At 38.9% G+C, this 22,992-nt stretch overlaps 1 protein-coding gene across 1 annotated transcript in view; it reads right to left on the reverse strand.

The window, feature by feature from the left end:
* cdkl5 (cyclin dependent kinase like 5) overlaps positions 1-20,625 on the reverse strand; it is a 44,114-nt gene extending 23,489 nt beyond the window's left edge. Inside the window, exons 1-6 of the mRNA XM_080885956.1 lie at positions 20,063-20,625; positions 16,996-17,365; positions 12,236-12,270; positions 991-1,036; positions 776-912; positions 269-389 (exon numbers count right to left, since the gene is read on the reverse strand). Of these exons, the coding sequence (XP_080742082.1) occupies positions 269-389; positions 776-912; positions 991-1,036; positions 12,236-12,270; positions 16,996-17,032 (376 nt within the window). The 5' untranslated portion in view covers positions 17,033-17,365; positions 20,063-20,625. The remainder of the gene's footprint in view (positions 1-268; positions 390-775; positions 913-990; positions 1,037-12,235; positions 12,271-16,995; positions 17,366-20,062) is intronic.
* Positions 20,626-22,992: the final 2,367 nt, after the last annotated feature.

Consider the following 22,992-nt stretch of genomic DNA (forward strand, 5'->3'; position numbering starts at 1 on the left):
AAGGCATTAACAATATGCTTCAAATGCTGTCCTACTACATGAATACGTAACATGAATACAAGACAACAATATACATTTTTTACAGCTTCAGTTTCCCTCCTATGACAGTACTTTGTCTTAGCAAACTATTCTTGATGTGTGGAAAGGCTCAACCAACATGCTCATGTACACCACATAATTTGAACTGAATTCCTCCTTTTTGAATCATTATTGAATCACAAAAGTGTGATTTCCAGATGTGACATTAGACCGGGTGACACTTCCTCACCTCTGTGCACAATCTCATTCTTGTGACACCAGTTGATGGCTTTGATGAGCTGGTAAATATAGCTGCGGACTTTGTCAGGTGGAGCACCGTTGGGCATTTCCTCTAGTAGCTCCAGCATATTCTGCAAGGTGCAAGAAATTCCCTGTTAGAAAGTGTGCTCTAAAAATATTAATGGTGTTAACCTTTAATTTCTTTTTTGTTTCTTTTTTTTATTTTAGCCCTGACAGGGGGTGAGAGGGGACACCATGCTAAATCACTAGAGTACAGCATGAAAATAAAACCTGTCATAAAATAAACACTTGGCCGGGTACCCTGGCAACACAGTGGGGAATACCATTACTCACCAACAGCATAGTTCATATGTTGCCATGGCGACACTTTTTAATGCTTAAGTGAGCAGTCTCAAAATCCTGAAACTTAGAAGTAGGCTAGGAATCTAGATACGGCAGAGCAGAGAGGAGGAACGTGTGCGAAGTCAAATGATAACGACGCAGTCGCTGAACTGACCCTCTCAACATATTCGAAGACGAGGTAGAGCTTCCCCCGCCTCCGAAAAGCCTCCTTCAACTCGACGATGTTGTCCTGCTTCAGTGTCCGAAGCATCTTCAGCTCCCGAAGAGTGGTCTCTTTGACCTCCTCATTTTCTGTTCGGAAATTAAAGCAGCAGAAATTAGACAGCAGCTCCTCTCTTCTCTCCTAACTTCCTGGCTCACTCCACTCACCTTCACTGTCTTTGAACTTCTTAATCGCCACCAGCTCATTGGTTTCCTGTGAAGACATGAGGATAAAAGTCAAATCAAGCCACTTACCAAGACAAAGACAAACACCTCAACAACCAGACCTATACGACACAAGACCATTAAGATCAAAGAAGAAGTAAGAAATAGAAAGTATCTGCAGAACAACAACGACAAAAAAAGGTAAAAAGAAAGAGAGAGGACATTTAAATTCCACTCCTGCCCACTCCTAACATTAAGAAGGAAAAGTTGCCGTGGCAGTGCCAAAACAAGAGCGATGCTGGTGCTCTCATTTCAGTTATTTTACTCAGGGCTATCTCTCTCACACACATATGCACACAAGTCCGCACATACACACGGACAGACAAAACAGCACTTCTTTGGCATAGCTAAAACGCTCTTAGGCCTCCTTCAGCTTCTTGCAGGTTGCTTGATTGACCTTGCTGAATTTTTACAACACAAGCGCAGATTTTTGCTGCTGCTAGACTGCCATGGCCCAGCAGAAGCACACTTTAAAAAGCCTCTTAGCAACTACTGCAAAAGGATGGACCCTCAGTCTATACCATAGGAACTTGACTCTGTACTGTATGGACTGGAGCATGCTATTGGATGGAAAATGCATGATTTTTCAGAGGTAAACGCAGTGATTTACATGTGTGCCAGCTTGTTTGATGCTAGGTGATTACATTTCCCCTACATACAATAATATTGCAGTCATATAATGCAACAGCCTGACTTTTTTCACTGAAAATCAAACACCAGGCCTACTTTGTTGAAAGAAAGTAGCAATTTTAGGACTAAGTGGAATCTCCATGACTCTAGCACAGTCCTTCTCGCTGCATGCATTAATTGTTTTATTTAGCGTCTGTGTTGAAGCTAAAGCTACTAGTGATACAGTGTCTCTCAACATGTGTTACCTCATATAAAATGATACAAAGCAAATGTTGTGCATGTCACAACATAAAGCAAAAAGTCTTGTTGCAGTCAACATGACATTGTTTGTCTATTTGGTGTTGATGCTATACCCAGAGGCTCTACGAGAATTACAACATACTGGGCAGTGTCCTTGGCCGCTCTTGTGTCCCGCTATTGTTCTTTTGTTTTCTGTGGAATAGGCAACAGAATCGGCCTCAGTGTGGGGAAAAGCCAGCGTGATGATGAGCTACGCGTCATTTGTAGTGCTTTTGCTCACACAAACAAATCGTTTGACTGCCTGTGCGTTTTTTCAGTACAAAGTTGTCTGTTTAGAGATTTTTACATGAGAGGCAAATGAAATGAAACAACAAGGATTTACAGCTCTGACAGCACTTAATCCTCAGAGTAAAGTTAGAGATTTTAGCCAAGGGGGGAAAAATCTGAAGAGCAAACTGGGAGCTTTACAGTGTTTACTAGACAGACAAAAACACACACACCAGCAGCCATGCACCATATGGGACATTTCGAGCTCTGTGGTAGCAATATCTAAAGCGCTGATGATACTTGTGCTCATGTGTGGGCTCTTTGACCTGCACTGATTTACCTTTGAAACCACAGATATGTCAGCACACTCCAAAATAGCCTCACCTTTGCTAATTTGCTGCTGCTGATTTAAACAAGTCACACAAAGTACATAAAAAAGCAAAGCTTAAATGCCCCCCTGACCCAAGAGGTACAACCTATGGATCAGCAGAAGGTCATGCTGACCAAGAAGCAGCCGATAGCTCAGTGCTTTAACGTCAAAAGAAGGAAGCAGTTAGTGAGCTGAGGATCCCGAGGAGACAACTCAAAAGGAACAATACCGAGCAGTAGTCGAGACTAGCCAGACTCAAGACAGTTGTACAACATCTGGGGCTCATTAACAAAATCCTATCTGACGATGTTAACACCGCCATAGTTACTATCTCCACTGCCAGCAGCCCATGGATAAGTACAAAATTTCCGTAACTGAGGCTCTCAAAACTGCCAAACAGAGTCTCACACCTCTGGCTACTAGTCTGAAGAGATAAAGCAGAGAAGCAGAGTTCAAAAGAACAAACGGCCTGCTCTCCAAAGACCCTTTCACCGATAGAGTCAGAGACTCTAAGACCAGGCAGACCAACCTGAGCACTGCCTGGACTGACTGCAAGAAAGCCTGTGCCTTACATGGACTACGGGAGTGTTTGGTGCTATAAAAGATTAATGGTGTACTAATAGCCTTCATCAGGTACTGAATGAATCTCTGGAAGACAACAACTCCATGCTAACTGCACAAGTCACCATCAAAGTTCAGATTACATCAAGGTGATACACTGTTCCTGCTGCTGTGCTGTATAGGCCTCAACACCCTCAGCCAGCTCATCACAGCAAGTGGTTATAGAAACACATTCAGGAGTTGAATGACCATCTGCCACCTCCTGTACATGGATGGCATCAAGCTGTATGCCAGGAGCAAGTGAGACATTGACTCACTGATATATCTCATCAGGATCTACAGCAAGGACATCAGGATGTCATTTGGAGTGTTGCTGTAAGGATGGCAAAGAGAGGGAAGATGATCCAGACTGTCTAAATTTTGATTCACCTTCAAAATCAGACTCTAAGCAAAGTGTGTCCTTCATAATAAAAGCTTGCAAACAACAAATATTGCAGCCAATTGCTGGGGCTCATAAATGATGCTGGCTCTTCTGTATATAATGAGCTATTCAATTCTTTTTTTTTCTTTTATATAGCACCAAATCACAACAACAGTTGGCTCAAGGTACTTCATTTTGTGATGTAAACTCGCTACAGTAATGCATGAATATAATGGACTATTGTGTGGATGCCATAGTGGTTTAAGCAGGATATGTTTAAAAAATTTGGCCTTTCAAAATAAGACCTACTCAATAACCAAATTCCATTTTAATACGCTTCTTTCCTGTCTCCTTCACACTTGGACATGGGAGAGACAAATGTCTACACTTTGTCTCTCATTTCTAAAAAGACTAGCTAAATAGTACTAGACTGTCAAAATAAAAGCTTGCAAATAGTAAAGCTTCTTTTCAGGGCTGAAAAGGATAGTGGGTTTTATTCTTTCAATTATGACTACTACTGTAAAAACAGGATGCCTGCAAAAGCTTTAGACTTTCAGAATAAAATTTCTTTCATATTCTAAAGACCATTCCACACCTGTTTCTTTTTATCCACGGTTATTTATTCATTCATTTATTTATTTATGTTTGGCTACCTAAATCTTGACCTTAAAATGTCTTACAGCTTCCCCAAAGCTATTATTTGGTTAGCTCTTACTTGTGGTGACATCTTCATGGCCAGCTGGTGCATTGGGACACTCAAAATTTCCTGAGAAATGTACGTCTTTTTGTTTTCTAGTTTTTTCTTTTTCTTACAATTATTATTATGCTTTCAAATTGCTTTGGATTGAAAAGTGAAATTAACACATCAGGTTTTGATCACAAAGATTTTAAACGGAGAAATTCAAGTAAAACCTGCGTGAGAATCTATAACCAGTAAATGAATGGGACTGTAATGTGACAAACCACTTAAACAAGTAATCAATTATCAAAGAGTCACTGATGAATTTTCTGCTGGTCGCCTACCAGTAATTAATTAACAAGTCCTCTCAGCCCTCCAGCACTGCACTGAGATCCTGTATAGGCACCAGGAAACACTGGCTGTGTAGGTTGTGCTATTGTCACTCCAAAAACACAAATTCAAGATAACACAAGCTTCTATGCACACACCCACATACGCTAATAAAAACACTTGCATAAAGTGGCGGAACATTGCACAAACGCTGGCGCACGTTCACTAGACTAATTATATGTGCCATCAAATGCATACTGTGAGGTGAAGCATATATAATTTACAAATGAACATACATTTAAAATGCATTTAATTCCTTCCTTGTACAGTTCCTGTGTCACCGGGTAAGGTTTTAGCCCAGCACATACAGCCTGCAGGCATGATTCTCTTAACTACACGCAGGTCTGCTGAAGACTCCTAACAGGGTGACCCATTTACCATCAGCGTAGTCTCCCTGTTCGATACATCCCTCTGCATCTCCTTCTCTCCATCGTGCACGCACACACATTCACACATTGCTTCTCTGTCTCTCTCCCTCAGCTACCCTTTTCTCTTTTGCCCTGCTTCCAGCTGAGAAAAGTAAAAATAACTGCTCTCTTGCAGCAAAGCTAAAAAGCTTTTATTGCAATGGTCTGAATCTTTGGCTCCAAGTGTGTGTGAAAATGAATCCCTACACTGTCATATAAATGAGAAACATGTCACATGTCACTTCTTAGTAACCCAGAGGAAGGGAAGCAATACCCAGTTTAACATACCCACACTTTGACAGCTGGTATTTAATTTCTTATGAAATGGAGATTTGCTGAAAACAACAAATCTGTGGTCCAGAGAAAGAAAAAAAAAGTCTGTGACAGAAAAATACTGAATTTTAAAGATATGCTATGTTATTAGCTGTTTCATTTGTGCTATGCAAGCATGGAAATATTAACTGTTCTTGTGCCAGAGTGGACTTTGTGACACACACACACACACACACACACACACACACACACACACACACACACACACACACACACACACACACACACACCACAGTGTAAAGAAAGGTCATCTTTTAAAATCATGGCTATAATAAATTAATATAAAGACTGAACATTGTCATAGCCTATGTAGGCAGGCATACTGTGAGGTGAGCTCTGTTACTGAACAAGCCTGCCAATGAGACTCGACAGCAGAACGAGTACGCTGATGGTAAAGCTAAAATATTAGCTAAGTTAGGTGGTATTTTCACCTCTGTGCATTAAGTTAGGGTCACCTTTACTGTTAAGCTCATATCTTGTTTTCTACCACCCAAAAAATGCATATCGAACGCTTGGAATTTAAAAGTCACTATTATCACTCACTAGTCCCTCAGATATTTTATGCACATCATATTTAATTAAAAGTTAATGACTCAGAATGGTTTTTATGGAGTAATCAATACAGTACAATAAACCTTGGAGAGTAATGGTTATGCTCTAGTGGTATTTTGCTCTCCTGCTCTGTCTCTCACTTTGTGTCTGACTAAAGTGCATACAATAATACAAACAGTACCAATAACCACTGGAAAGTAATTTACTGGTAAATGGTAAATGGACTGGTTCTTACTGTATGCAGTGCTTTTCTACTCTACTGAAGCACTCAAAGCACATTTATACAACTCGCCTCATTCACCCAACCGCTTTTTTCTATACGTAAGTGCTTTCTTTCTAACATTCACACTCTGATGGATGCATCAGAGCAACTTGGGGTTAGTATCTTGCTCAAAAATATTTGGCATGCGGACTGAAGCAGTCACCTTCTGATTAGTAGATTACCTGCCTTACCTCTTTAGCTACAGCCACCAAAAAGATTTATTTTAATTTGACTGGGATTTACTATGCTTTGGCATTTCTCTGTGTCTCTTAGACATATTAGGATTCTGCCATAACGGGTAGACAAACATTTCTCTCACAAATGCAGGGTTTATCTTTAGAGCACAAAGACAGTACAAAGAGCCAAAAAACTTAAGCCTTCCTCCACAACAGGCCAATATGCTTAAGAGATGAGGCGCTGTCCAAATTTACATTCAGCTGCATCCTGCATGTTAATACATCTGGTTCCCAGATTTTTCTTCTAGCTTCTCTTTTATCTGTCCCTCTTTGAATTTCAACTTCCTGCCTAACCACTGTGTTCTACTTACAGTGTCATTTTGTTCATGTTCTCAGAATGCAAGTATATGCATATTCAGAATGTCACTCAATATGTATAATTTATGGCTTTTTTGAAAGTTTTATGAAGCACAGCAAAGTAAGGACGTCATAATGATAGGATATATTGGATGAAACATGCTCAGACTGTATGGTATGTAGGAAAATAGACTACAGGGAAAACACCAACCAATCCTGAGTACTCAATGCTAAGTCTGCCTTTAAACATTCAGTTATCAAAAACATTCAATTATCTGTCTGTTAAAAACAACCGAAACATTGAGGACAATTTAAAAAAAAAATAAAATCACAAAATAGCCACAAACCTATTCTGTGTGCACTGACAATATCAAAAAAGTACAAATTATAGACACATAGAATCCAAACACATAAGGAGGTCAAGTAACTTTAAACTGTCACTAAACAGATGGCAATTTCAATGTTTCTGCACATCTAAGCGTAAAGTGTCTTTAAAAACAATGTGCAATTTAGCTTCTTTAATCTTTAAATTTGCTTTAGTGTTTATATTGAAGAAAGCCCCGAAAATTTATTTCAACAGGCACAGCGTGGAGCAATCTGTTTCACATGTAAACCACATCAGTGCTTATCAAAAAGGGCCCCCTTTGTTAGTTTCAGTGTAATTAAGCTCTTCGTTAAGGTCTATTTATTAATGAATGTCTGAATACAGGTGCTCATATTTGCTGTAATCCGCCATTAACCCCATTCCTCTCTGACCAAGCCAGGATACCAATGTGTGTGTGTGTGTGTGTGTGTGTGTGTTCAATTGTAACATGCTGATTCATCCACAGATGTTTTTATATTCCAAGATTGCTTCCAAGTTTATTGACTAATGTGCTTGAATAGCTGCATTGTTTGTAGCTGACAGCATTATTCCTGCTTTCTAAAACATCAGTGCTCCACTCAGCATACCGGCAGTCAACTTGCCTAAGACTGATTCAAAAGCCTGGAAAAGCCCTAAATAAGCCTGATCAATGAACACATAAAATACAAAAATCTGAAAAGACGAATGGAAAATACTTGACTATCAATCCAAACCACTGTGTCTGTATCGTACTTTCACATGGGCTGTCTGGTTATTGTACTGCACCATGTAAAAAGAGGTGAGATTTATTGGAGAAGACTATATTGTGAATTTAAAGGTTTAATAAATAAAAATTGTAAATAAACAATCACACTAACTAAAACTAATTAAAACCACTGACTGAAAATCATGTTTTCTGAACATCAAGCTCATCACTTTAGACAAAGTTGGGTTAGACATTAGGTGCCATTTTTATAAATGAATAACTAGTGGTTGTGAACGAAGTACTACGTAACACAATTGTCATTCATAAGAAATTACCGTAATCATTTGAATTAACAGTAACAAAATTTGCTTTTACACTAAGTACTGCTTTATTTAAGAGGCAAATATTGAACTTTTTTCGTTAACTACAGCTGCAGTCATACATTCACAGTCACCACATTCACCAAAAAAAGGAAAAAAAAGAAATTGAGTGCAGTTTGAATTTCTTTTGCATTTCCTCCACAAAGGGTTATAAGTATACATACAGGCTCACACATATATATGGATACACTCACATTAATATTTGGTTAAATATCCTTTAGCAAGTTGTAAGTCAAGCAGACGCTTTGGTAGCCATAAACTACCTTCAATAACGCTGCATATTTAGGCTGGATATTTGACCACTCTTCTTGGCACAGTTAGTTGGTTATATTCTAAAAATTCTCAGTAGAGCTGAGGTCAGGGCTTTGGGAAAGTCATTCCAGAAGCCTATGTTAACGTGAATGATTTATTAATTCCAGAACCCGTTTTGATGTGTTTGGGATCATTGTCCTCCTGTTGGAACATACAACTATGTCCAAGTTTTGTTGATTTGGGCTGAAGTTTAAAAATTTGGAGGTAGTCTGCCTTTATTATTCCATCCACTGTTCCCTCAAAGCATGATGCTACCACCACCATGCTTGATAGTTGCTATAGTCTTCTTAGGCCTGAGATACTCACCTTTACTCTTGTCACTGTGTCCAAAAATCTTAGTCTTTGTCTCGTGTGACCATAAAATTTTCTTCAGAAGGTATTTGGCTTGTCCATTTGAGCAGCTTCTTTCTTCGTTGGCTTTACAGTGGACAGCGACGCTGGTGTTTCAGCAGTTTCCAGTTCATAGCAGCCTTGAGACTCAGCAGTTCCTGGGTTGTTTTTGAACATCTGCACATTTCTTCTCATTGGAGGGTAAAAGTCTGGGTCCTTTTTCAGACCCTGGCGAAGTGTTGACACATCCAAATAAGTTGTACTTATGTAAACTGTTTGAACTGAATTTCTTGGACTCTGTTGTTGTTTAGAAATGACTCAGAAACCTATAGTTCAGCCTGTATGTATACTTTTGTCCTTCAGCCAATTAGAGAAAGTTTAAATTGTTTTTTAAAGTCATTAAGCATACAGCAACAACAATCATTCACCCTGGAAAAAAAACAATTTAAAGAAATCATTCAAATTTAAAAGTTACCATGACTTCTATGTCCATGTGTGTAAACTTCGGACAACAACTCTACGTTGACTTGAAAGCTATAGCTACATATTACTTTGCAAAAATGGACAGAATTTCATTAGAAGGGGGTTAATCTACACAACTACCTTCTGTAAGTTTAAGCACATTTAGCTGCTAATTATGATCACGTAGCAAAAAGCTTTGTTATTTCTGAAAGATGAAATAACAACCTACTTCCTACTAACTGAATTAATAAGGTATTAAATATGTCTTTGGTAAATTTGTTACATTTTTTTACCCTCAAAATTCACAGCATATAAGCAACATGCACAGGTAGCAGCGTGCTGTGCTGTCACTGTGACCTGCTCACGCTTCTTGACTATTAGGCTATACTTGTTCTTGGCGCTAATAGAAAACAACAGAAACAATGCTGAATGGATATGCATGATGCCAAACCACAGAACTACGTGGGGGCCTTTCAGATTTGACAATATAAAAACTCTAATAAAGATAACTGACTGCACACGTTTAACATGACCAGTAGAGATAAAAGGTGCTAACTGAATGAGTGTGTTAGCTTACAACTTATTTTGCAGATAACTTTCAACAGCGTAGCAGCAATCATCATGCAAGTTTACCTAATGTTACATTGTGTAGGATGGGTCCAATAAAATCTATCAGACAATATCCTCCTGAGGCATGTCGTATATTCCAGTGAATTGTGGCATTAATTAAAATATATACTGGCAACCACCAGTGCTACCACCAAGCCTACGAGCAGACACCCCTATGGTATCACTTTCAAAATCCCATGTCGCCTTGTTCTTGAGTCATCACATTCACAAACTTAGGTGTGTATGTCGCCCACCTGACATGGCGACAAAATACCCAGTCACCCAGTTGCCCTCATATCCAACTGCACAACTCTTCTGTTTGGCCCACAAGCCCATGCAGAGAGTCTAAACACATGATGGCAGTAAGAGAAAAAGGAGAGATTTGACGTGGTTGGGAAGGAAATGTTTCATTCCTAAAATTTATTCAAATATTACAAAACTGGCCCTTTGTATTTTGCCTCATTTCCTTTTGACTGGTTGGTATTCACATGCGAGCCTTATTAGAAGTCACACTGTGAAAATTTGTCCTTCAGCTGCAGGCGGTCTTTGGTTGCATGTGCACTAGTGTTTTGCAGAGCAGTTTTAATAAATTTGGACTAAAGTCCAAAATTTCAACAGTGTAAAAAAGGTCTTTGAGCTTTGTTTGAGAATTCCCAATCATTACAAGTCAAAAAGACAAACAATGTAATGTAATCATTTTGATTTGGAAAGTTCTCACATGTTGAGAAAATTCATTTACTTTATAAACATACTGCAGAGAAACAAGTAATAGGACCATATAACAGCTAAAGATAAGCTTGAAACCGCACAGTTATATTAAGTAAGACACAGCTGGATGAGTCACACCTTCAGCCCTTTCATTCATGCATACAAAGTACATTAATGGCTCACATTTAATAACTTTGTTTTAAGAGTCACCGCTAAAATCCAACGTGATCTAACAATGTCTGTCAGAGAACATTCAGACTCATGCTTACAGCGTGACACAGTGAGTAAGCACCAAGTAAGTGATTCATATGAGGGTGCACATGTGCAAGTGGTGACATTAAAGTTTCTAATCTACCTTTAAGGTGGCTGTAACCATTCTTTCACTCTAAAGGGATTCCCTGTCTATTCATCCATCCCATCATCCGATAAATAAACCACTTTCTCCACTATTTTTTAGGACATAAATGCAATACTAACGGTTCCATCTGCCTCAGCTTTACCTTGTGTTTTATAACAATTGGCAAATGATAATAACTTGCATGATAAACACTTGCTTGGCATTGCAAGTATAAGTACCCTAGCACAAATAGCCTCACAGCTTTGAGATGTGCTTTTGGTGAGGCTGCAAATGTTGGTGTGCATGAGGTAAATTTTGCCATCTGCCAATGAGCACAGTGGTCTGTAGCTCAAAATTTGTGACCACGCACATTGTCTGCAAAACAAATGGACCAACTGTGGGTGTGTTAGAAAAGCGAAATTAACTTTATTTCGTTTTGCATTATAATTGCTCGCTGGTCGATTTTGTGCAATAGCAGAATCTTCCAAACTAAGCCATCAATAAATGTTCTCTATGAAAACAGCAGATCTGTTCCTTATTAAATGAATTAGACCTGTAAGTCTAAGCTGTACTTATACAGCTTGTCTCCCTACTGTAAGCTACAGAAATATGGTTGTTAAAATACAGACCAGACGCTTTATATGGAAAAAAAAGTAGTGGTAATCTTTCAGCTGTTTTCAGTCCCATTGCCACAGATGTATAAAATCCAGCACATAGCCATGCAGTCTGGCTTTACAACCATTTGTGAAAGAATGATTTGTTCTACAGAGCTCACTGGTTGTAATTTCTTCCCTCCCTCAATTGTAAATGATAACATTGCAAAAGAGAAGTTTCTAAGAACCACTACAACTCAGCGACAAAGGGTCAGACCACTGGAGTTACAGAGCGGGGTCACTGAATGCTGAGATGCATAGTATGTAAAAGTTGCTAGTGCTCTACAGACATCCAAACCTTCTCCGGCATTAACATCTGCACAAAACTGGGAGCTGGGAGCTTCAGGGTATCCGTTTCCATTACTGAGCAGCTACTCTTGATAATGTGTAGGTGGCTCAGCACTTCTGTCTACATAGTATATCGACTTAGAGCCAAGCAAAGGATTTCCTCCATTACTGTATGCTTTTACAATGGGTTAAAACACGCTAGCTAACATTTCAGGGATGAAATAGGGATGAAACATCACTGTTGACATTGTAGTTTTCTGAGTATTTTAACCATCATACCAGTCACATTTGTTTCAGTCTTCATCACCGTACCATTCTTCTCAGTGAAAGTTTGCCACCATCCAAACACTTTACATCACAATAAAACAAACCAGGCATACTGTAAGACTCTGAGAAATCAGAAATACTATCTTACCTTATGCCTGCACTTGAGCACCACTCCATATGCTCCTGGACAACAAGAAATGGAGAGAAAGATGCAAACGCTCAATAAAAAAGTGAGACTCAGATGTGGTGTTAAAGTTTTGACATCTTAATTATGCTTTGACCTCCAAACCTCAAACAAACAGGTTCATGAAAAAGAAGTACAGTAGGTGAGAACCACCAGAGAAACAGCCGTTAATAGGTGAAGCGGAGGCATGCATACTCGCTCTCCCACACACAACACACACTCACAGCTATACCTTTCACAAGTAACACACACACACACACACACACACACACACACACACACACACACACACACACACACACACACACACACACACACACACCGTGTCCCTGTTCCTGTCTTTACTAAGACAGATGATTGTGTCAGTTTAACAAGACTGGGATGATGGCTGATATTTCAGAAGTCGAGTCTCTGGCTCTGTCCTGCAAGGATGTCAGCTGGACTCGCATTTGCTGAAGTTAATGTTTTCCACGTCTTTCCAAATTGCTCTTTTTGCTGTTCAGATCACATATGCAACGTAATGGGTTAGGTAATGCTGCTTGTCTTTCTGCCAGAATCGGTCTGTTTTTGTGGCAATGGCCTGATTTCTGTGCAGAGTTTTAGAGATTTTTATAGCTTCAGTCTTACGGAGAATGATGCCCTTTTGCCTTGACACCATCTGTCACTTAGCTTGCTTTCGGAGTTACTTTCAGTGTTTATTTTTTTCTTGTTTTTCTTTTTTTTTGTGAAAGGAAATTAAAAACAACAACAATTAAAACCTATTTTTTTATAATGATATTTCTTATCATAAGATTTTTGATTCATTCAAATATTTATCTGTTTGCTATAGGGGCAGAAAGAGGTGCAGATATGAAGAGAAGCCTGTAGAAATATAGTTTGTCTTTACAGAAAAACTGTAGAAATGGTCTCTGTGGTAACATTTATGCAGTTCCAGAGTTTTACAAAGTTGATTTACTTACATGGTAAAACAAACATTTTATCAATACACATAAATTGCTGGCAATAAATGGCACAGACCTCTCACAAGCGTGTGCATGAGTTACATGATTATGGGAATTTCAAAAACCCACTTAAGTTGTTTCATAATTCCTTTCTTACTTTCTCCATGGACAACGATAGGTGAGTGGTGCTAGTTAGAGTATTTAATGTCCCAGCAGTATTACAAGTACACGTACAAATGTGTTTCTTTGATAAATCACAGGAACATGAATGTGTAAATAAGCAGTAAGGAGAGAATGGTGACTCCTAAATAACATTCTTAAACCCATTGTTCCTTCACTGGGCTGGTTTCAGTCATTATGCAAATGTACTGTTTATAAGATCGGGGAAACCTGCAGTTTCTCCCACAAAACGCTACGTCCAGATGAACAGAATCAACTTTTGGAGATTCTTAAGAAAGATCCTTACAACATTCAAACTCCCTGTTTAGCTAACTGCATTCTAAAAGGAAACACTTAAAAAATATTAGAAGCTAAAAATGCAGCAGCTGTTTATTCAGATCTTTTTTTTTTAATTCTCTGTCACGTTTGAAAAACATGTAGCAACTGTGAAGGAGTTTTGTCTACAAAGAACAAAATGTTCTGAAGTTGCTTTACCTCTGATTCATGAGTATGACAAAAAATCTTCTTTATAGTTTTGCTGACTAAAGTTTACATACATTGTAGGGGTGCAACGATACACAAAATTCACGGTTTGGTTCGATACTTTGGTGTCACAGTTCGATATTTTTTCGATACAAAAAAAAATGTTCATGCCTTTTTAATTTGTCATTTATTAAAATTATAAATATATATTTTAACTCAAAAGTACAGTTTTTAAATTTAATGTTGCTGAAACAAAAAAGTAATAAAAAATAAATATATCTGATTGAGGAATCACTCATCTTTGGAAAAGAGAGTTTATTACAGAGAAATGGCTCTTTCCAAAATAAAAGCTATACTATACGCTTCTTCTGGGCTATATTCTCAGCAGCATATTAAACATATCAGGTCCCCATAAGGAGAATCATGTGCTAACGGCGGTAAAGTTTGTAGCAGTGCTTGTTGTTTTTGTCTGCTTCCACTTGTCTTTGCACTAGGATGATGTCAGAGTAAATGTGCAGTCATATTCGTTGTGTTCCCACTAGTGCTGTCAGCGTTAATCTCGTTGAAATGACTTTAACTCCACAACACCGCAAATCTCCGTTAACGAGCTACTGTGGATCGCCCTGTGCATGGGGCTGGACGGCCAACACCTTAACAGCAAACTGTGCTAACACACTAGCTCCCAAAAATGTAATTGAGCATTGCGTGACACATCCGACATACTGTTTTACTTTAGTCCATGACACGCTTACCTTCAGGGTCATACGTCACATGAAAACCAAAATAGTTCCAAACGCCAGATCTAAATGAGGGTGGGGGAGGTTCAATTTGCCATTTTGCAAGGAGAGCTTAACTTCTGTCTCGCTAGCTTGCCCTGCGCTCAGTGAATCTGCGTTCGACTACTCTGCCTAGGCTGCATTGTCGAGCGCTCAACACAGACAGCATCGTCAGAAGGAAAGTTGATAAAATAAATTAAAAATTTTGTATTGTTCGATACATATGCTTACCGAACCGAAAGCACTGTATCGAACGTTCAATATCGACACGAGTACCATCGCACCCCTAATACATTGGTATTAGGATGTATTTAGAGAAAAAAAGACACAATTTCACTGGAAGAAAAAGATGAAACAATTTTTAGTGATAGCATACATTTAAAATACAGCAAACCCATCTGTGTCAACGCTGAAGAAAAATGGCAATACAATAAAAAAGCGAGTTGGCAGAGACAACAGTTAACTTTAATATATGCCGCCAGGGTTACACTGTATATATAAAACATACTCTGTGTAAAGTATGAAAAATGTGTACACACAGAGCTTTTAACATGAGAAAAACAAACAAACAGAAAACTGTATGAAAACTGTTATTGCGGTTCGTTGTGTACATAACTTTTTGATAGATGTAGTAACGAGTGCTGGTGTAGATCACAGTTTGCGAGAATTACCAACAGCAGAATAAACACTTGGCTACTCTGTCTTCTCACATTACAGTAAGGCAGGAATACATGTCGATCCAGCTCAGTCAAATCAGCTGCAAATCACGCTGCTGGCTACAAGAAGCAGAAGCTACACGGATTGCTAATTAAAGGGCGTTTGTGTGGCTCACTTAAGAGTCACTCACAGCTAAAAGTGCAATTTTATTTATTTTATTTATATAAACCTTAAAGAAAAGTACGATTAGGAATAAAAATAGCAGAATCAAGGATGAGCTTTTCCGAAAAACCAAGACTAATTTATGCTGTTGAAAATTTCACAAAGTTGATTTGCAAGAATTACTTACATGCATATTCAACATTTCAGCAATACTCATATGGTGCTGAAAAATGTGTGGTTTCTACGATTTCTTAATAAGGCATTTTACATCCTCCAAGCTAAACACTTCCAACCAAAACCATATACAGTGCTTTTCTCATCTATAAACAGGATGTCTTTGTCAGACAGGCACTGCTAATTTTATCCTAAGCAGTAAAACAAGTGATTATATTAAATCATCTCATACTAACCAAGAACAAAGTAAGGCTAGAGTAGCATTGAAAGTTAGAACTACCTGTACATGGCAAATTCAGCGTTTTATAGATTGAAGCAATATTAGTTTCATCAGCACTACAAATCAGTTCTTGCTCTTGAGTTTGGAGTGTCTTTTAATTCAATAAGTAATTTTAATTGAAACTAGATTTTCTAAGCAGTGCTTATCAAACTCAGCACTTCTTTCTGGCCAGGAAGGCGCTGATCCTACCCTTTGAACTAAAGGCTTTAGGCATGGGAACCCATTGGCTATCATCTGATAACATTTTGGGGCTTCCGGAGTAGCCAGACTTCCTATCCCACATGAAAGTTATCATTTAGCAATGCAGACAAATTCAAAGAAAAAATCTAATTGAATAAAAATGTGCAATTCTTTGGACTGGCTGTTTACCTGTATGCAAACAACACCTTCTTAAACATGTTTGGTCTAAACAAAAATCTTGTCCCCGTGCCTGCAGATTCTGCATATTCATACTCATATTTTTGTTTGCTGCACCAAGACCAAGAAGGGTTGGACTGCACTGATGATGATGATAATCACACAGAATAGAAGCAACTGAACGTGATTAAGGAATAAAAACAGAGACTGTTAGAGAAGATAAACTGAGCAGCAGAGGGGTGAGCATGCTTGACTGTTAACATACTGATTAAATTAGTGCTGTGGAAAGGATCCAAACAACAGGTATATGCAGGGGATGTTTTCAATTTGCAAAACGGGAAAGAGCGAGGCTTCATAGTAAAACCTTTAAAGGCATTCTTATCAAACAGGCATACATGCAAACAAAAAAACCCAAAACAATTTTGTTTTAAGATAAATATGGCGACCTAATGACCAAAGCTATTATTATAACGAATTAGACATTACTCCATGGGAGACTTCACCACACTCTGAGGCTCATGCGCCCCTTTAAAATCTGCCTGTGCTCAAAAATGCTAAAGTAGGATATATACTCTCTGTCAACAGCTATGTGTGTAGGTTTCAGCTGTGCAGTGTAAGACACCTGAATCCCATTAAAATGTACACTGGTTATGACCCCAGTGTTACCAGCAACAGTACATAAAGTCTTCAAGTTTTAAAGCATGCAGTGAAATCTGCCGTGTAAAATCCACCCACCTTCGCCCACAATGCCAAGGACTTCAAACTTATTCATTACATCACCGAGAGTGAGGGCTCCTCCAGCGGGTGAAATGAGCTGCTCGGGTTTTTAGCGAGGAGACTCCTGCTTTGACCAGCCGGTGGAGTGAACTGTGGACTCCAGGAGGAACATTGCAAGCGTCTGACCACAGCCCATCTTCACTCCCTTTACACCATAGCTTCTCTCTTTCCCTCTCTCTGCCTCTTTTCTGGACTTTTTAAAAATATCTCTTATTATTGTAATTATTAGGTATCTGAGTCGAGTGTATTCAGATGTCCTTTGCGCTCCCTTTATTCCATGTGCTGATGTCCTTCTTCTACTTCCATCCAACACTACATGCCGGCAAACCTGGAAGACCAGAGACAAAAACAAAGATGCAATTAAATATGTTGTCAAAGGGTCTCTCTGAAGGTCCAAATATCCCATCATTCCTTGCACAGGGAGTTGCATGCTCTTAGTCTTCCTGACACAGACAGTGAATAAGTAGGACATGTAGATATACAGAAAGACAATATTTCCTTGAGGACATGTTTAAATAACTCATGGCTTAAGCATGACTTCCACACAGATCCCATCTATTCTAATTAGCTATACATCAACATGGAGGATGCTGCAGGAAGCATGTCAACAACATAGGTGCTCAGAAGATCCTCAGAAGAGGATTCTTCTGAGTGATCCCCTACCCTTTTCTCTACCGTCCCTACAAAAAAAGGGATTTTTGCTATTTAATAAAGTTATTGACAGCCATTGGATGGAGTGCTTTAATATCCATGGTGCGAGGAGAATGAATCCTCTTTAATTTGCCTACAGCACTCGGCAACCATCAGCAGGTCAAAGTTTTCACTTATCCGATAAAACATCTCCGCACTTACTAAATGGGTTGGCACAATTTTGGTAACAAACAGTGATGCATGATATAGCCCACAGATTTCGGCCTGACTTTCCCTCTGGAGACGCCAGCTGAGTGATGTTTGTGGTTTTCAGTGAAAGGTCTCTACTTGATTAACCATCACATTCTGTGTCGTCATTCGTGTTTCCTGTCGTCAACTCCAAAAAAATTTGTCAAGTACTTTATGTAATCCCAGAAAGCTGATTGTGTTCATCATCTTGGTGGGAGAAATGTTTCGTCACTCATCCAAGTGAGTGATAGTGACTGAAGAAGTCACTTGGATGAGTGATTAAACGTTTCTCCCACTGTAAACACGACATCCAGGTGAACACGATCAAGCTTTCTGGGATTTCCTTACCTGGATGCATGCATCAAGATATTTTACATAACACCTAAATATTGCAAAACTATTAACAGTTTTTGTGTTTGGGCTAACAAGGAAGTGTTAACAAGGTAAACTGGATGTTGAACACAGTAAAAATGACACATTCTTGGTATTAGCAAGTTAACCCTCTGAGGTCTAAGTCATCACAACTCAAACAAGCAAAAATAATATGTAATTATGGTTTTTAATGAGTTGTTCTCGCAGTTTTAGCAATCACAGAACAAAGAAAATAATCATTCTAAATGACAAACATCAAAATCTACTCTCATTAGTTCCTCAAATAGGTCTGCTTTGTCTTTCTCCAAACTATAGCATTAGGGTAAGAATTGGGTCATCATTACAACCTACACCTCAGCAATACCCTCTCAGGTGTGGCGTCAGACTTGAACTTAGCTCCGAGCACTCGATCACACAGCGTGACAACACCCAGATCATCTGTAGAATTATTGGGTGAAATTCAATCAAGGAAAGCGGATGTGTAAATTCACGTCTGCGTCAGGAGGATTTAGAACAATCCCGGTGACCTCTTGGGTTTTAAGCTAAAGGATCATTAGGTCAAAAACAGTTGTTTTACTTTCCAAAACCACTCTCACATCAGCAACAGTTACACTTTGTGAAGTGACCGCTGTCTCTGCAGAACTCTGAATCTGTCAAGCCGAGATGGTTGATGTAAAGATTTAACATTCTCCCTCTTTGCTTATAGTTACCCCTCAATCTTTCTGTGAGGTTATTATACATCTATGTACAAGTAATATTGTTATTATTTTGTTTAAGCAAAGCAAAGAAAAAAAAGCCCCAGAACAATTACATCTAAAGGCAGACTGTCTCTTGTCACACATCCAAAAACTGACCACGAATATTAAATGCCTCTTTTGTAATGTGAATGCTGCTGGACAGGAACCATCAAAGCTTCTCACGGTATCAGTCCAACTTCATTTGTATAACACTTGATTTATTCAGCAGTGCAAAAAAACACTTTAATGTTGACTTGGCTCATGTGCCTGTGTGGGCGTTTTCCTATGCAGTGTACGCTCCACACAGCTAAGTCTTTCCAGGGGAAGAGATAAGGTGGACGTTAAGGCCACCCATGGCTTGTCATTTAAGGACAGTGGGTAGTGAATTAATTCGTAGTGCACATTTTAATAGGTATACGCCAGCGACAAGAGTGATCTATGAGACATTAGAGCTCATACTTTAGGGAGGAAATAAAATGGATACAGCATGCATTCGGTTTATTGATAAGCTGCTTCCTCTCCTTGCAAAACGAAATGGAAACAAGGTGAAAACATCACCGTGAAGGTCCAGAAAATACTGAATGAATATAGAATGGACGGCAACACGACACTGCAACTGAGGCTCGTTGGAGTCTGCCTGCAAAGAAACCTCGGCAATAAGTGAGTTTGGGAGTGTAAATTTAATAGGCAGGTGCGTGCGTCCGCGTGCACGAGACTATGTGTGTTTGCGTGAGGTGAGAGAGGGGGTGGGGGGAGGATAGTAATGCTGCTCTCTCTGCACCGAAACTGCGTCTCTTTCGTCGCTGCGTTGCAGAGCGCACCACCATTCCATCGCTGTCCACGCGATTCTCAGCCTACACAGCAACCAGTGCATACATTATAACGGTCCACGTTCACGACAATGTTGCACAACAACATCCACAATTCAAGAAGAAAAAAAGCCTTCACTCATGAACCCGTGGTAAGACATCATTCCCAACACATACCAAAAATGAAATCAAATCAAATCCGACGAGATAACGAGTAAAAAACCTCACCGTTTAAACCACGCGAAGGTTTACCTGCAGATGCGATGTGACGCCTGTACGAGGTGAGAAAGCTCAATCTGTGAAGCACGGAGCATCATGCCCATGAAAATGATGATGTGGGAAGACGAAGAAACATCATGTGGAGCGACAGGAGATGGAGGAGGGGGGAAACCCGGGCCTGTGCGTCGTGACACGATCAAATGTCCTACTCACTCAGTCTTTGGACGGACGGTAGACCGAATCCGCAGGCATAACGCCGATGACGGGGTGTCAATGTACCGTCAACAGTTCTTCAGAGGCTCCGCGTTCATAGCCTCAGCATCAGCTGGTTATAGCAGCAAAATCGTCATTCCTCTGAGCGACGCTGCGCACAGCCAATAGAAACACGGACGTCTGCGCGTTCCAGCAGTGGTTTAAGATCCACAGCGAGTCGAGATAAAATAAAACTTTGGGATGGAAATGCAGTCCAGCGCACTGTTTGTTGAGCGTTTGATAAGCCCGGTGATCGTCTCCTTCCAGCAGCACGCAGATTTTTACACTGTTAATTACTGCTGCTGCCTCCCTCCCCTTTGGTCAACCCATGTTGTGTCACTGATTAAAAATCTTCCTGCAGCTCCTCTCCACTCGCTCTCACCTACACCTCCCCTCCACCAATGCACTAATTGGCGAAATCGGTGTGAATCCACTGGACTCACGGACACTGCATCGACCGGCTTCGTAATGAGAGCAGGTGTTAGAAAGATGGTGCACATTAAATGCTGCATTATTTTGTTTGTGTGTGACCCCCCGACCCCCCCCCCCCCCCCCCCCCCCCACACACACACACACACACCTCCTTCTGGTCTCGGTTTGACCTTCTCGAGTTCATTTTGGCAGGTGTGATTTATCTTTTCTGAGGAAATGTGGTTAACGTGTTCATAAGATAAATGTTTTTTTCAGTTTCCGTCCAGTAGCCATTAGGAGAATAGTTTATGGAGAAAGAGGAATGCCATTAAGGCGTGTATTTATGTAAACTGTAGCAAATATCAGCAAATATAGGCTAAATGTACCTTAAAAAATTACTTACCTTTTTGTCTGAGCAACATTTGTTATACTAAAAGTTAATGACTTACAAACCCCAGTTGTCCTTTTTCAGACTGAGAGCTCTACCTGTGCCTGTATTGGATCATTTTGTCTGCCAGTGCATCACAGTGTGTGGGGTGATTGTTTATTAAAATCTAAACCTATTAAAGTAATTCCCAATGCAACAAGATACCACAATAATTATAGCACGAGGCTTGAGATTATTTCTAAATTTATGTAAAAGAAAAAGATATTACAATAAACTATTAAACTAAAACAAACAAACAAACAAACAGGTTTCTCTGTACTGTTATGTCTATACTAAATCTGAATACATAATAGCATCCAGATAAATGGCCAGCTCATTTCTTTTGCTACACAAAGAAGTAAAAGTGCAAACATGAAATCAATTTTAAATGCCAGCCCTGCAGTTTGCTGCAGCAGCACCGTATATGTTGGTTTAACACATTACATTGTTTTAGCACATTATGACTGGATTAGTAACCCCAGTCATTAACATGGGCTTTATTACTGTGGAGAAAGATGACATTTGAATTACTTTGTTGCTTGATATGTGACAAAGTGTCAGTTTCAAACAGTACAGTTTTATAAATGTTTTAATGGACAGTAGCCAACTGACTATTATGTTACATGTTGTGTGGTGTCATTTGGTTGGTGAATGTGCATAACCATTTTACAAAGGAAAAAAAACACTTTGCCACTTGGATTTCATACCACAATTACTATGAGAGAGAAAAGTAATTACTGTTCATATACTGAGATTTGAAAGAGTTTGTTTTCTGCCACAGTGTCACAACTGGAAGAGGATCTTCACTTATAAACTACTGCCATGTGACAATATTTCTAGACTATTATGTAGCTATCTTTTAAATCTGTAGCTGTGTTACATAACTAATGCATTTAACTGAAATACTGTACACAAAACATACTTGAGGAACCTTAGTTTAGTATTTCTGTTACTCTATACTACTTTGGATGTTTATTCCATTACATTTCAGGTAGAAACAGTTCATTCATTACTCCTATATAGTATGGTGCTGTTATAGTCACTGAATAAATAAATGGAGAAAGAAAAAAAAAGGGGGGAAATATACTAGAATTAACCCAAAAGGCGTTTTTATACCCATGAAATTAAAAAAAGCAAAACAAAAAAGTGACAAATGTTCAATTAGCATTATTAGAAATACTTTTTACACAAATAAATACAACATACAAAATGTTACCTAATTATATTGGTTACAATCAATTAAAATGCAATTTTAGAAAACTGAACTGTTTGAAACAGACACGTTGTTACAACTGAAGTAACAAAGCAAACAAAATGAACTCCTTCTCAACCAGCCATGATTATATCAGCTTTGATAATATACCACAAATCACATCATTGTCATTTGCTGATTTTACTATTTAAAATGCATGATTTTCGCGAAAGCGCATTTATAGTTTTACATTAATAAATTATTCAAAATTCAAAATTGTAAATTTTGAATGTAACTGCTCTGTTGTTACTGTAACACAGATTACGTGTCTGTTTTTTCAGCTAATTTAATTTATTGATTAAAAATATTTTTTAATTATTAACACAGCTTACCTTCCGTCACTTACATTTCATGTCATCTCTATTCTCATCACCCCCTGTGTGATAATTAGCATGCCACAATAACAAAAATACACATAAAGAAAAAGATTTTCGTTTCCACGTGACATGCTGTTTAATATAAATACCCAACATGAATCAATACTTACTTAATACAAAGCCTAATTAATATTTCCCCTGCTCTAACCTGGTTATTTTTTTAACAAGAAGGGAAAAAAAAGAAAAAATGAATTACAGCACTGCGCGGTGGACATGCGCG

Source organism: Rhamphochromis sp. 'chilingali' (assembly GCF_963969265.1).
Source record: "Rhamphochromis sp. 'chilingali' genome assembly, chromosome: 6".
Taxonomy (NCBI): domain Eukaryota; kingdom Metazoa; phylum Chordata; class Actinopteri; order Cichliformes; family Cichlidae; genus Rhamphochromis; species Rhamphochromis sp. 'chilingali'.